Source organism: Brassica napus, chromosome C2 (genome assembly GCF_020379485.1).
Source record: "Brassica napus cultivar Da-Ae chromosome C2, Da-Ae, whole genome shotgun sequence".
NCBI classification, from domain to species: Eukaryota; Viridiplantae; Streptophyta; class Magnoliopsida; order Brassicales; family Brassicaceae; genus Brassica; species Brassica napus.
The window spans coordinates 863,585-879,627 of NC_063445.1; the positions used below are offsets into that span (position 1 = coordinate 863,585).

Here is a 16,043-nt window from a genome sequence, read left to right on the forward strand (position 1 = left end):
ACCTGACAAATTGAACGGTAATGTGCAAACAGGTGAAGTTATTATCGATACTGGAGCTTCACATCACATGACTGGAGATATTACTTTGCTTAGTGAGGTTCACAGTGTGATACCTAGTACTGTAAGCTTTGCAGATGGTAGTTATACTATGGCAACGAAGTGTGGTAGCTTGAAGTTATCAGAGAATCTCACGTTGTTGAATGTTCTCTACGTTCGAAATTTGAACTGTACTTTACTTTCAGTTGCGAAGTTACTTCGGCAAACTGGATGTCTTGCGATGTTTACTGACACTCTATGTGTATTGCAGGACCGTTTTACGAAGACTCTGATTGGAGCCGGTGAAGTGAAGGATGGTGTTTATGTTTATCGAGATGTGACAGTCACGAGAGGTCATCGAGTCAAGGCGTCGGCAGATCAGACTTTGTGGCATCGTCGGCTGGGACATCCCGCATTTGGTGTTTTGAGTTATTTACCTTTTATTTCTGGTGTTAAGGACGTCTCAACCAAATTTGGTGGATGTGATATTTGTTTTCAGTCTAAGCAGACTAGAGAGTTGTTTTCCGAAAGTTCTAATAAAAGTTTGGGTTCATTTGATTTGATACATATTGATCTATGGGGTCCATATCGAGTCTCCTCTTCATGTGGCGCAGTTTATTTTCTCACTATTGTCGACGACTACTCAAGGGCTGTATGGATACATCTCCTTCTTGAGAAGAGTGAGGTGAAAACAGTCCTCCCAAACTTCATTTCCCTTGCTAGTCGACAATTTGGTAGAAGTGTGAAAATGGTGAGAAGTGATAATGGAACAGAGTTTGTGTGTCTGACGAAATACTTTGCGGAGCAGGGGATTCTGCATCAGACATCGTGTGTAAACACGCCACAACAAAATGGCAGGGTAGAGAGGAAGCATCGCCATATCTTGAACGTTGCGAGGTCGCTATTGTTTCAGGCGAACCTACCCGTTAGTTTCTGGGGGGAGAGCGTGTTGGCTGCAGCACATCTTATTAACAGGACTCCATCAAGGTTACTTCAAGGAAAGACGCCGTATGAGTGTTTGTATGGTAAGCAACCTGAGTATAATAACATTAAATTGTTTGGATGTTTGTGCTTTGCTCATCAAGTAAGAAGGGACAAAGATAAGTTTGGAGCAAGAAGTAGGAAGTGTATCTTTGTTGGATATCCATTTGGAAAAAAGGGTTGGAAGCTCTTTGATATGGATAAGAAAGAGTTTTTTGTCTCTAGAGACGTGGTGTTTGACGAGACAGTGTTTCCGTATACAGCAGAGAGAGACGAGACAGGTCATGTTCCGATTGTAATGGAGTTTGGAAACGATGATGAGACACCCCAGACTGAGATTGTGCTCGACAGGGGGAGTATTGAACATGTCGAGACCGTTGTCGAGAGCGTTGTGGAGGCTGTGACAGAGCAACCTCCTGAAACAGAGCGTTGTGATAAAGAACCATGTACTGGTGAAGAAGAAATAAGTGAAGCCGTGGTGCACAAGGAAGCTTTAGGACGTGGACACAGAAGCACACAGCCACCGGTGAAGCTACGCGATTACGTTCTCTACAACGCGCAGAGTTCTCTTGATAAACATAACACCATTGCTCGCACCGAGCCTCCAGCAGAGTCATCAACAACGTGTCCAGGTAAAACACCTTATCCCATTACCGACTATGTGCGTGATGCTCAGTTCTCATTTGCCCACCAAGCTTTCCTTGCAGCAGTAAGTGCAGGGGTAATACCGAAGAATTATAAGGAAGCTTTCAAGGATCGAAAGTGGAGAAAGGCAGTGAAGGTTGAAGTTGATGCACTTGAGCTTAGTAGAACTTGGGATGTAGTTGATTTGCCACCAGGGAAGAAAGCTATTGGTAGCAAGTGGGTGTTTACCATTAAGTATAATGCGGATGGGACTATAGAGAGATTCAAAGCTAGGCTTGTCTGCTGTGGAAACCATCAAGTAGAAGGTGAAGATTATGAGGAAACATTCGCACCGGTGGCCAAGATGGACACGGTTCGAACTCTCTTGCAAGTCGCTGTGGCAAAGAATTGGGAAGTGCACCAGATGGACGTTCATAATGCATTTCTACATGGAGATTTGGAAGAAGAAGTGTACATGAGACTACCCCCAGGGTTTCAATCAGATAATCCAAACAAAGTGTGCAAGCTGCGTAAATCTTTGTATGGTTTGAAACAAGCTCCCAGGTGTTGGTTTGAGAAGCTAACAAAAGCCCTTACAGGATTTGGGTTTGTGCAGTCATATGAGGACTACTCGTTGTTTACTTATATCAAGGGAGATAAGAGTGTGAGAGTTCTAATATATGTCGATGACTTGATCGTCACTGGAGATGATCTTGATATGATGGTAAGGTTCAAAAAGTATTTGAGTGACTGCTTCCACATGAAAGATCTGGGTAAAGCCAAGTATTTTCTTGGAATAGAGATCGCGAGAAGTCCAGAGGGAATGTTCCTATCGCAGCGTAAGTACGCACTAGACATTGTAGATGAGACTGGGATGCTCGGAAGTAAACCAGCAACAACACCAATGGAGGTGAATCATCAGCTACTGGCGGATAAGAGTCCATTGTGTGTTAATCCAATAAAGTTCAGGAGGGTAGTGGGACGTCTGGTGTATTTGACCATAACAAGGCCGGATTTGTCCTATGCCGTCCATGTACTGTCTCAGGTAATGCACGAGCCGAGAGAGGCACACTGGGAGGCAGTGATGAGAGTTCTACGGTACTTGAAGGGGAGTCCAGGACAGGGTATCATGTTACGATCTGATAGTGACTTGAGGATACGAGCATACTGCGACTCTGATTACAATTCATGTCCACTCACGAGAAGATCATTGTCAGCATATATGGTGTTACTTGGGAACTCACCTGTCGCCTGGAAAACTAAGAAGCAGGACACAGTGTCGCACTCGTCTGCAGAAGCAGAGTATCGGGCTATGTCAGACGCGCTGAAGGAGCTGAAGTGGATGAAGCGACTTCTGGAGGATCTTGGAGTTAAGCATGAGACACAGATGGAGTTGTTCTGTGATAGTAAAGCTGCCATCTACATCGCAGCAAATCCAGTGTTCCATGAACGGACGAAGCACATAGAGAAAGACTGTCACAGTGTGAGGGATGCGGTTAAAGCCAAGCTCATCTCTACCGTTCATGTTAGGACGAACGAGCAGCTCGCAGATATTTTGACAAAGGCTTTGGGAGCTTCACCATTTCGTTACTTGTTGTCCAAGTTTGGAGTGTGCGATTTGCACGCTCCAACTTGAGGGGGAGTGTTAAGGAAGGGTCTAGATAGTTCTAGACCGACGTACGTAAATGTATATTGGATAAGTTCGGTTGTAAAGATAAGGATAGTTAGATATGAGAAGATTCTCTGTTGTGATTCAAGCTTATCATGTAAAGTGTATATAAGTCACGTAAGTGACAGAGAAGTATAATAAGATCTTTTCACCATATCTCTTGTTTACAAAAACAATTAACTCCCACCATTTTCTTGTCTTTTTTTTTGGATTAAAAATAATAGATTAGCGTCTTGTCTTCTCTTTACTTTGTGTAAGAAAGACAAGATAGATAAAGAAAAAACATTCGTCGCCGTCGCCGGAGAAAATTAGACTGAGTGGAAGGGGGAGTCTCCGTACATGGAATTAGGGTTAATGGTAGAGAGATAAAGAGAGAGAGAGAGAAAATGAGTGGTGGGGAAGATAAGGGATTGAGGATAGAGGAGAGTTTGCTAGTGGATCCAAAGTTGTTGTTCATCGGCTCCAAGATTGGCGAAGGCGCTCACGGAAAAGTCTATCAAGGAAGGTCTGTGTTTCCTTTTTCTTTTCTTTTTTTGGTTTTTGTTTGATACTTTCTCTCATCTTCCTCTCCTCTTCCTCTCCTGCTCTGCTCCAGGTATGGTTCCCTGATTGTTGCAATCAAAGTTCTCCACCGTGGGAGGAATCCTGATGACAAGTCTTCCCTCCATAGCCGTTTCATCCGTGAAGTCAATATGATGTCCCGAGTCAAACACCACAATCTCGTTAAGTTTATCGGAGCGTGCAAAGATCCTTTAATGGTAATCGTAACAGAGTTGCTCCCAGGGATGTCACTCCGCAAATATCTCACCAGCATCCGCCCTCACCTCCTTGATCTCCCTGTCGCTTTGTCCTTTGCCCTTGACATTGCCCGCGCCTTGGACTGCTTACACGCCAATGGCATCATTCACCGTGACCTCAAACCTGACAACCTATTGCTCACGGAGGATCACAAATCCCTCAAGCTTGCTGATTTTGGCCTTGCTCGGGAAGAAACTGTCACTGAGATGATGACCGCTGAGACTGGCACTTACCGTTGGATGGCTCCTGAGGTTTGTCTTGTCACATTTATATGCCTTATCTAAGAAATGATTATGTTTATGTCTTCGTATAATAGCTCTACAGTACGGTGACGCTGCGTCAAGGAGAGAAGAAGCACTACAACAACAAGGTCGATGTCTACAGCTTCGGAATCGTCCTATGGGAGCTTCTTACTAATCGCATGCCATTCGAGGGCATGTCCAACCTCCAAGCCGCCTATGCTGCAGCTTTCAAGGTCCTTCTTCTCTTTTGTATCCTAATAATAACTGATATATATTCTCTTTCAAAATCCAACCTCATGTTTGTTTTTTTGAAACATTGCAGCAGGAGAGGCCTGGAATGCCAGATGGAATATCTCCGAGTCTCGCCTTCATTGTGCAATCCTGTTGGGTGGAGGACCCAAACATGAGGCCCAGCTTCAGCCAGATTATCCGATTGCTCAACGAGTTCATCCTTACCCTCTCTCCTCCACCTCCTCCTCCTCTGCCTGAGGGCGAGGGCAACAAAATCAGAGCTATCACCGAGTTCTCCAGCCGCGCAAAAGGGAAGTTTGCATTCATTCGCCAGCTTTTTGCTGCTAAGAGGAACAGAGACTCTTAGAATAAGAAGAAGATGTTAGGAAGGAGTTTGCCACTGCTTTTGGGGATGAATAATAAAACATTAGCAGCAGATAAGTAGAACGTTAGACTTAAGTCTATAGAGTAAGTAGTAAGTTAGCCATTTCCCTTCACTTAACCCTATCTTTATTCTCCTTCTTCTTTGCCAAGTTATTAAGTAGCCTCACATGCCAAACTAATTAATTGGACTCACATCTTCTAATTGTTTTACTTATCTTTCTAATACTCAAAGAAAAAAAGTGTTATGTAATATATGCAATATATAATTTTAATTTTTCGAAAAGTTTAGGGAAACCGTTTGCACAATTTACTTATTTCCTCACATCTCTAGTTTTGATAGATCTTTCTCAAAATCATTGACAAGGGTGTTGTTCCTTTAATATCCCAATAAAAAAAACTATTACTAGAAATATATTAATAACCTTTATAGTTTACACAATACTATCCTAGTTAAACTTGATAAACTGTTTCGATACATATACTTACAACTCTTGAATGCATATATATTTATTATCAAAGTTTATTATATAGTGCATACATTAACGCAAAAATGTTTTCTTCTCGGTCACTTATTAGAGCATTTCCAATTGTCGGTTTCATTTCTACTTTAAAAAAAAAATATTTTCTTCAAAATACAAAAATAAAGCCTTAAAAAAAAGCAACATTTGACAATTATTTTATTAACAACACTTTTCTCAATTCCTAATGTTACTCAATTATTTTATTTTAACAATAATTCAACACAATTACTATTTAATATAAATTAAAAATAATCATATTATAAACTATGTAATAACATACATAAACAAACAAAAACATCATACTTTATAAAAAAATCATTGTATATATATGTTTTCTATAAGTGATTAACAAAATACTTTGAAGCAAAAAGTAAATTTATTTATCTTTGATTTTCTTAGTTGAGCTATATTCTTATAGAAATGAATATTTTCATGATTTTTGATATAAACATCTAATTAGATGAAAATAATAATCGAACTTTGATATTAATTAGGTAATAGTAACATATATAATTTATTTTAGAAAAAAGATAAGAATAAATAAAATTTTAAAACTAATTTATAATTTAAGAAATTTATTTTCAAAAAACAAAGATGTGAACAATATATTTTCAATTTTTTTAATATATTCAAATTTGAAGCAGTATTTTTCATTTTAAAATAAGAAAAAAAGTACCATTAAAATAAAAAAAAATCAAACTGAGTCAATAAGTGGAAAATGAAATACTATTAGAGACCGTTTATTCAATATATCTTCAACTATTAGTAAGTTGAACGCTACAAGTTTAAGCATTTATTCTTTACTTTAGTTCTTTCTGTTGTAAGATTATATTATGTTTGCTTCTTTTTAGTTTACTTTTTAAATATTTAACAGTATTTCCACACATGTCACACACACACAGATATATATATATATATATATATATATATATGTATATATATATAATATTGGAAAAGACTAAAATTTAAACTAAAAATAGACTATATTATAATAAATGGGTTTAAATGATTTGATTGTGTTTTGGAATCAAATCATATTTTCCATTTCAATAAAAAAATCAACTTAGTTAGCTGGAGAAAAATAAATGTAACGGATCTTTGAATACAAAAATAAAACTGGAGTTTCTGTTTTTAAATTGAAAACAAAAAGATCACTAAATGCAACTTGCTTAATCTTGGTTTACTACAGATTCACAAACACCTCGGCGGTGGAGTTATTTTTCCTAATAAAGATACATGTACATCATTCTAATATATTTAATTAAAGAAAGTGTAAACAGAAACGGACAAAAGTTAAGAAAATATTACCAAATAAAGATATTAATTGATAATTTGAAAGTACAGAGAAACGGAAACAAAGAGTTGTAGGGGATTAAAATGGCAAAGAAGAAAAGTGATTAGGTATAAATTTTGAGTAAATATATTTAAAGAATCAAATGCAAAAGGAAAAAAAAAAACTAGTCTAACTAAGCCGTTTATTTGAATGTTAGTACTTGCTAAACTTGGGATTCTCTACCATAAATATGAAGATTTTTAGACATTAATGATTAGCCCCAATGATCAATAAATAGAAGCAACTCGTGTTCCTCTCTAATCTCATTGTTCACGTACAAATACAGATCCTAAAAACATTACGTTTTGTTCCTTTGACCATGGAACTCAACCTCACTACGCCGACATCATGTTCCTCCAGCAGTATCTCGTCATCTTCGCATGAAATGGGTTTTTTAACCGATACCAAAGGGAAAATGAAAGAGAAGATTGCGGATGGGCAAGCGACCGAGACTCCGAGGGTAGAGTTTCGCTTTTTGTTCAACAACGACAATATAAGAAACTCTGGTTTTGGAGTTTTAGATGAGGCAGAAGGGACAAAGAACGAGGCTAAAGCGAGGGTGTTTGCTTGCACCTTCTGCAAGAAAGAGTTCTCTACTTCTCAAGCATTAGGAGGACATCAGAACGCTCACAAGCAAGAGCGATCATTGGCCAAAAGGCGTAAGGAGATCGAAATCAACTATCCTGGGCACTCCTTCTACAGCCAGTACCCACCAAGTGGTGTTTCCAACAGCAACAGCTCACAGTATGACCTTGGGGTTCGTTGCAATCCCAACATTGGTAAATATAAGGCCTATCCCTTAAACATCTTCAGATGTCGATTAGGGTACAGAGGGCTTAACATTAATTCCCATGTCCCTCTCCTGTCTCAACTTTCGTGCCCAAACACAGACGATTTTTCCATAAATTTGATTTCAAACTTAGAAGGCAGCATTCATATGAATAAGGAGGACCAAGGTGACAAAGAAGATCAATCGGACAGTGATACTTGCAAGGATACTGAGATTGACTTGTCTCTGAAGCTGTAGTTTACTTTTATTCTTATTCTTGGTTAAACTTTAGTACTTGTTTCTTAATTCAGCATCCTTTCATATTGTGTTTTTACTCGTAATGTTAAAGCTTATATTTATATATACAGACTTTAATCTCGCCAATCTTCTCTACTAACTGATACGTAAAAGTGTTTCTTTTCTCTTTTTTTTCTTTAATTTCTAAATTTCGAAATTTAACAAACGTTTTATTTTTGTGTGTGTAGATTATTTGAGTAGTTAATGATAACTAAAGACTAGAATATTTGGGAGAGCAATCCAATCCTTTAAATATTTGATGTTGAACAGTTAATATCACTTATTAGAAAATATGCAGAAAAAACCGACTTTTTTTCAAAAACTACAACTAAAAGCTCATTAAATTATTGATTATTTACTCTACCCCTCCAAGACCATACTTAGTGTTGTAGGTTGTTAGTATGTAGAGCTTAAAAGATTGCAACGTAAAGGCTAAAATACTTTGAGCATGCAAATTGTGGTAAATTCAGATAAATACTGTGATGTAAGTACGAAAACATTTCTGTTCGGATGGGATTTAGAGTTATAATAAAAAAAAGTATGTAGTGTTGATTAAAAAATACGGTTCCTCTAACAGAATGTGAGAATGGTCTGGAAGCATTTATATCTATTTAAACAAGTTTTTCTAGGGTGAATTTGAGAGTAAAACGAAAGGCATCTCGTGACTTGGGATTGGATCTTAGTAGGTGTAAATTGCATTCAGTTACCCCTCAACAACCGGCAACAACCTCTTCTCTCCAGCTATATATAAACCTTTTTTGCTACTCTCAAGTCCTAAGCAAAACACAAGCAGAGTAAAAAGAGAGAGACAAAGTGAGAAAAAAAACGTGAGAGAAAATAAAAACGGGATTGGATCTTAGTACAGCTTAACTGGTTATTAATTTAAAGAATATCATGAATGAATGAAATTAAAAAAAAAAGTGGAACGTAGATGAATGAAATAAGGGAAGTTATAGAATAAAAAAATTGAATTTCATTCCACTTATTCATAAACTTTTTTAACCATGAATATTTTATAACTACATTCCATTTTTTTTTCTGACATTTTACAAGGAATCATTGGAATGAGATTTGTTTTTTGTTCCATTCAAATGGTAAAAAAAATTTAGAATATGGAAGAATAAGCCATTCCAAACAATTTCATTCCAAAAATTTGTAATTGAGTTGCACCCTACGTGTAAATTGCTTGCAATATAGCCTTTTTTTTTGTCACTAAAATGCATTCATAAAATTGGGCCATGACCCAAAATCGTTAGCCCACTAAAAGATTTGATACAGAAGCACGAAGCACAGCTTTTGCAAGAAAATCTGAAAGAGAGTTCTTTGATCTAGGGAAATAGGAGAAAGATAGAGAGGTGAATCCAGACGAGATTGATCGTATATCACTCACGATTCCGATCAACTCTTTGCTCTGGATCCTGCCATTAATTACTCCGATGAGCGTTGCACAGTCTGAAAAGACTTCAAATTTTGTGATGCAGAGATCGTTCGCCGATCCAAGAGCTGTCAACAGGGCCAAAGCTTCTGCGATCAGAGGAGAGGCGATGAAGTCCTGCACCAGCGAACCTTCTACTGGACTAGGTATAGTCGGGCCTGTGAAGTCCTGCAATATAGCCTATTAAACAAGCAAGATCGGCACTAACACCGACAAATATCCCCATAGCAAAAAGCTTTAATTGTCTTGATTTGAAAATAACATTCCAGTATAAACTAGTTCATGAATCAATGGGAATGATGTATGGTATGTTGGTTGTTGGCCGCATACGCCACTGACGGGTAGACAAGAATTTGTTAAAACCGGAAATGAAGAACGGATACCCATGACTTTGGCAACCTGAGATAAGAGTTTGATGAGATTTGATGGCTAAGCATGGTTGAGTTGAAACAGAGACTCCGTCCTGAAATAAGAGCTTGATGAGACTTGATGGGTAGGCATGCTTCTAACAACCAAAACCAACGCAATGCCATAACAAATCTATGTGCTGCCGACTCCGGAATAATATTATTTTAACATTAAAACGAGAAAAAGAAGTAAATAAAAAAAAAACGATTCAGGCTCCTCTAAGATCGTTCTAGTTATGTCATTTTTTTAGATTCTGCTTAAAGATCTTACTTTCCCATTTAAAAGTGATTTATAAGACCGAAAAAGATAATGGCAAATGATGATGTTATCTTTCACTAAATGAATCATGATCACACTTATAAGTATTACTATATAGTCATAAGTAATAGTATCTCACGAAGACACCAAACTCTCCAATTTTTCAAAGAGTAGCAAAAAAAGAACGAGGGAGCAAGAAATCCTAATTCACTTAAAAACAAAATATAAAAGTCATGCTTGAAATGACGTGTGTAGTGGGCGTTGTTATGAATCACCAAATAGTTTGTAGCCATTTCTGATGATTTCATCCATAAATACTGTTTATTGCTTCTCAGTGCTTTGTGCCTGTATTACTCACCACCTCCTTTCCTTAAAATTTTATTACTCACTATTCTTCAGTTTGTTTGTTATGTAATCACATGTACAATCCTGATTTGAAGGACCCAACAGAGTTATATATGCATTTTAACATGTGTATAATATATATATATATATATATATATTCATTACATCGGTTTTATTAGAGACAAAATATCCGGCAAAGTGTCTCTATTTTATCTCCTTTTTAGCAATTACTGCCCTACAAATTGTTCAGCCACATAACCCAAAATCTGAAATAAAAAAAAAGGATAATGGTCCCCACTCTGTCTAAACAGATAACCACAAACCGAGAGAGAGACTACGCAGTTAGACTTGACTAGTATCCTCATTAACACGTATCTCTCTACACACAAAACCTAACGAAGCTGAGAGGGAGCCTCCTAGTCGATCGTACCCGAGAATGCACCGGCTGCTACTTGAATCCCACGTTGGCGGTGGAGGAGGAGATGGGTACCTGAGGGACATGAACTTCGACGCAAACATGGTGATCATACTCTCTGCTCTGCTCTGCGCTTTGATACTTGCGCTTGGGCTCAATTCGATACTCCGGTGTGCGATGCGATGCGGCTTCGGGCTATCCTCAGCGGCATCGACGGTGGCGGCAGACAGGCCCGGATTGAAGAAGCGAGAACTGAAGAGGTTTCCCGTGGCCGCGTACGGGTCGAGCGGGGTGGAGATAGCTACGACGGAGTGCGCCATCTGTCTGGGGGAGTTCGCGGACGGTGAGAAGGTCCGAGTTCTTCCGCCGTGTAATCACAGCTTCCACATGTCCTGTATCGACACGTGGCTTGTCTCTCACTCTTCCTGTCCCAATTGTCGGCACTCGCTCATCGAGTTACACGTGGCAGGATCAACCTAAACTATAGCAAGCTGCTCAGAGTGATTAGTCGTAAGTTGATTTAGTTATTTGTCAGATTATGGGCTCCTGGTAGCTCTAGCAGTTGTGATAGTCTATTACAGTTGTAGACTTTTTTTTTAAGTAAGTAATCAGTCTTTGCATACAATATGGTTCATGGGGAGTGATTTTTTTTAAGTACGTAAAGCCCGAAAGAAAATATGAGACCGAATTATTCGGGTATAATTACATGGAAAATTAACAGGCCCATAATAAAAACACCACTATGTTTGGTTTTTAGAGGTAAAACAGCACTAAATAATGGTCCAACATAATCATTTGGTCCGAGAGTTTGGTCCCAGAAACTAACCTGCAAAGAGGGCTCAGGGGTGGACCGGGTGGTAATCGATACAGGTCGAACAAAGCCGGCCACACTGGAGACAAGTGCCGTAGTAAATGTACGGCTCTTACTTAAGTAGGTGCAGAAATATTGTCTAGCATCCTAATTTCTGCTATATGGTAGTGGTATATGGTAACGCATGTTGAAATAATTAATTTTATCTTATATACTCGCTGACGATTACCTCTGCTCCCTTTGAGATACTCGCTGACAACCTCACAATCATCGGAGTTGTACCTAAAGCTTCCTGATGCAGAGACGCCTCTCATCCTCTGAAAAGGGGAAAGCCGTAGCGCTAGAGCACCTCCCTGCCCCTCGAAAAGCTAGAGTCAGAGTTATGGAACCTGACATCACTGCGCTGAAGCAGAAGCATTCTCTAACCATTATTGGTAGAGTCACAAACCCTTCTGTCCAGAAGGTGTGGTCGCTTCTCCCGTTTTTTACAGAGCACTGGAAAGCGGATATTCCCCCGACGGGTTCTGACCTTGGCTTGGGAATGTTCCAATTCCAATTTGAACTCGAGTCGGATCTTCTTACGGTCCTAGAAAAGCAACCATACCACTTTGCTAGGTGGATGATTATCCTACAAAGGTGGGAACCAACCTGCTCACCGGAGTTTCCATCAATGATTCCGTTCTGGATCAAAATCCACGGAGTTCCGATCCACCTATGGACAGAAGAAACCATCCGCAGCCTTGGAAAAGACATTGGAACGTTCGAAACTGCAGAGATCACTTCTACCTCCATCCGCATGCGAGTCCATGTCAATGGGAGACTTCCCCTCATCAAAAAATCCATCCTAGAGTATCCAAATGGTGATGAAGTTGCTGCAGTCCTAGTCTATGAGAGACTGGAGAGACACTGCTCGCAATGTGGAAGATTGGACCATGAGCTCCGAGATTGTCTGGAAGCTAAGGCACTAAAGAGAGCTCTACTTGCGAATCAAACCGATGAGCCAAAGAACAAGGAAGCTCAACACTTGGTGCCTAGGAGTGGAATTCGTGAGCCAAATCCCTCCACTGATAAAAGGTGGGAACATGCCCCTCGTAGACTGGACTATAGTCGGTCCCTTCAGAGTAGAAGCTCAACCCGATACTCCACTCACAACCCAACACATGGAGCCATGTCTACCAGATACAGATCCCGTGACCCTCCCCGTGAGGGAGGTGAGTATCAGAAAAGATCCTGGAGACCAAAAGATAGCTTTGTAAGGGATTCCACAGCTCGGAAGGAAGACCTGCGAAGTCTCCTCAACAGAACAGAGACTCGTAAACAATTAGATACAGTTATTGGGGATTCCCAATCAGACCACTCCCACAAGTCTAGATATAATGAAGAGCACCGGGCTAGAGTTGAGGAGCGACTCTCTCCAGCTACGTACATAACCCCAAGACAATCTACGCTAGCTTCACCAAGAAACGGGCCTCATCAGTTAGATAGGGGGATTCCCCTCCGAAAGGAAAATGAAAACCTACCCAAAGAAGCAGTGGATGCTGCAATGGGAGAAATAAGGAATTATATGACACAATATGCAAGTTGTGCAGACCCGATGGAGAGTGCAGCTCGTAAGGAAAGATTAAGGCAAGCAGAGGAGCGAGGCCAAGTTGAAGAATCTGCGATGCAGATGGTTAAAGCCTCTATGGCTCGGGAGAATGAAGGAACTACAGCTAGAACTTCTCAGGAACCAAGTTCCAATGAACGCTTACCTGCCACAGCACGGCTAGGTCCAATAGATCAAGCTCAGGAGGAACAAGTAGTTACAAATATCCAAACTGAAGGAGGTCACACTGAGAAGCTGCCAATGGCAGCTAGGCTTGGACCAACTCTCGAGGGAACAAGCATCATTGATCTCCCTCCGACGCTGGAGGCACCTCGGAAGCAAAAAAGGAAACCTGGTAGGCCACCAGGCGGCAAAAAGATTGCTAGCCCTGCTCTGGCACCGGGATCGGGTTTGCGCAAAAGGAAGGTCACTCCTAAGCCCACCACCTCCCGGAGGAGAGTTACTGGAGAATCAGAGAGACCAAGGAAAGCGGCTCGAGCAAGCCACACTAGAGCCTCGCAGCAGGACACTCCTTCGTCTACTGATAACATCCCGATAGTTAACTTGATACCACCGTCGGCCAGACGTAGGATGGATTTTCGGGCTCCATCCCACCTCGCTCCTTAACAATTACGAGCTGGAACTGTCAGGGGTTGGGGAATCCCCGGACAGTTCGTAGATTGGGAGAGGTATCAAAAAAGTTTAATCCGGATATCATCTTCCTAATGGAATCAAAAAATCCCGACAGCGTGGTGCTCAAAAAGCTGGAGCACTTGCGATATGACAATTACCACCTCGTTGCACCAACCGGGCACGGTGCTGGGGGGCTCGTTCTGCTCTGGAAACAGGGAATAAACATTCAAATATTAGAATCCAGTGCAAATGTAATTGACACACATGTCGAGTTTGAAGGAAAGAATTTTTATGCTTCATTTGTACATGCTAGCACGGATAGAAGCCAGAGGAATTTGCTGTGGGATCAACTTGTAACAAAGTCGATTATCCGAGAAGAGGCTTGGCTGGTTACAGGTGATCTCAACGACATTTTGAGTAACGACGAAAAGGAAGGAGGGACGGAGCGACCAGAAGGGTCCTTTACTGATCTCCGTACTTTCTTTTCGGAGGGAGACCTGTTCGATCTGCAGCATTCGGGCGATCCACTATCTTGGCGAGGAAAGAGAGGAGATCACCTGGTCAGGTGCAGATTAGACAGAACTATCGCTAATTCTCTTTGGGCCGAACGTTTCTCCAGGGCCAGATGCCAATATCTAGAGGCGGATTTGACTTCAGATCATAAACCGCTAATAACCTTCTTTGACAATGGAGCAAGAAGACGGAGGGGACTGTTTAGATATGATCGCCGGCTATGCAAAGATGAGGAAGCCAAGAAAGTCATATCTGAGGCTTGGCAGGATTCCGGAAACCTATCAGTCTTAGAAAAGCTATCGTCGGCACGGAGTGCTATATCTGCTTGGAGCCGGGCTCAGCAGAGGAACAGCCAAGAGGTGATTGAACAAAAGAAACGGGAACTGAAGGCAGCACTGGCTAGTCCGGTCAACGACACTGTCTTGATCCAGGATATATCGTCTAAGCTAAATGCGGCCTACCTAGCGGAAGAAGCTTTTTGGAAGCAACGCAGTAGACTGCTGTGGCTCAAACTCGGAGATCGCAATACGGGTTTCTTTCATGCCACTACAAAAAACCGGAAAAGAGCAAACTCATTCTCGGTACTAGAAAAGGAAGATGGACAAATGGTTCACACTGAGGAAGAAATTGTAGAGACGATAGGGACTTACTTCGAGAGTCTATTTGCCTCTTCTCCGGGAGAGAGGACAGACACAGTAAGCCGGGCACTGCAGAGGATAGTCACAGACGATGCAAATTCCAGGCTCATTGCCATTCCAACTGCTGAGGAGATTCGTGAGGCAGCATTTTCAATCAATGCCGAAAAAGCCCCGGGCCCGGATGGTTTCTCAGCTGGATTTTTCCACACACATTGGGATGATGTAGGACCGGACATCGTTAGAGAAGTGCAAGGTTTTTTCGCTGGGGGAGAACTCCCCGAGAGCATCAACGACACTCACATCCGCCTCATCCCAAAGATCACAAACCCGCAAAAAGTCTCAGATTACCGGCCTATTGCATTGTGCAATGTGTATTACAAGATCTATTCGAAAATACTTACCCGGAGACTTCAGCCATTGATGGACTCACTCATCTCGGAGAATCAGTCGGCTTTTGTCCCGGGACGTGCTATTGGCGACAACGTCTTAATTACACATGAGGTTCTCCACTATCTCAAGACGTCGAAAGCGGAACAGAGATGTGCCATGGCCGTCAAGACTGACATGAGCAAGGCCTATGACAGGTTAGAATGGGAATTTATTTCGCTCGTGATGCTTCGGTTGGGATTCCACCAAAACCTCGTTAACTGTGTAATGCAGTGTATCTCCTCAGTTACATACTCCTTCCTCATTAACGGCTTGCCTAGAGGGAAGGTAGTACCGAGTAGAGGTATCCGTCAAGGAGACCCTCTTTCTCCCTACATCTTTATCATGTGTAGCGAGGTCCTCTCGGGACTATGTAACAGAGCGCAAGAAGATGGCTCTCTCAAGGGATTGCAGGTGGCGAGGGCTAGTCCCCGGATAAACCACCTTCTTTTTGCAGACGACACTATGTTCTTCCTAGAAGCAAGTAGTGGAAACTGTACAGCTCTCAAGAGCATTTTACATCAATATGAAGCAGCTTCGGGGCAGTCGATCAATAAGGATAAATCAGCCATTACCTTTGCGCGGAAAACCCCAGCGGCACTCAAGACCCTAATCAAAGGCGAACTCCAAATCACTAAGGAAGGAGGGACCGGGAAATATTTGGGCTTACCCGAACAGTTTGGCCGAAGAA

The 16,043-nt window shown here is 41.1% G+C and overlaps 4 protein-coding genes across 5 annotated transcripts; all 4 read left to right on the forward strand.

Moving 5' to 3' along the window:
* Positions 1-3,454: 3,454 nt before the first annotated feature.
* LOC111203662 (serine/threonine-protein kinase STY13) lies at positions 3,455-5,248 on the forward strand. 2 transcript variants are annotated; one of them, XM_022697602.2, is made up of 4 exons: positions 3,455-3,815; positions 3,906-4,359; positions 4,425-4,583; positions 4,673-5,248. In XM_022697602.2, exons 1-4 carry the CDS (start codon positions 3,697-3,699, stop codon positions 4,946-4,948), a joined length of 1,008 nt encoding a protein of 335 aa, XP_022553323.1. In that variant the 5' UTR covers positions 3,455-3,696; the 3' UTR covers positions 4,949-5,248. The 2 variants fall into 2 exon arrangements, with proteins under 2 accessions (XP_022553323.1, XP_022553328.1); XM_022697607.2 differs by having other exon boundaries at positions 4,676-5,248.
* Positions 5,249-5,686: 438 nt separating this feature from the next.
* LOC111210794 lies at positions 5,687-10,381 on the forward strand. Its single transcript, XM_022711405.2, has one exon. The coding sequence runs from the start codon at positions 7,139-7,141 to the stop codon at positions 7,844-7,846; it is 708 nt and encodes a 235-aa protein (XP_022567126.2). The 5' UTR covers positions 5,687-7,138; the 3' UTR covers positions 7,847-10,381.
* A 194-nt stretch (positions 10,382-10,575) lies between these two features.
* LOC125581368 (RING-H2 finger protein ATL74) lies at positions 10,576-11,371 on the forward strand. The gene has a single exon (XM_048746685.1). The coding sequence runs from the start codon at positions 10,768-10,770 to the stop codon at positions 11,224-11,226; it is 459 nt and encodes a 152-aa protein (XP_048602642.1). The 5' UTR covers positions 10,576-10,767; the 3' UTR covers positions 11,227-11,371.
* A 481-nt stretch (positions 11,372-11,852) lies between these two features.
* On the forward strand, positions 11,853-13,769 carry LOC125581720 (serine/arginine repetitive matrix protein 1-like). The gene has a single exon (XM_048747645.1). It carries the CDS (start codon positions 11,853-11,855, stop codon positions 13,767-13,769), a length of 1,917 nt encoding a protein of 638 aa, XP_048603602.1.
* Positions 13,770-16,043: the final 2,274 nt, after the last annotated feature.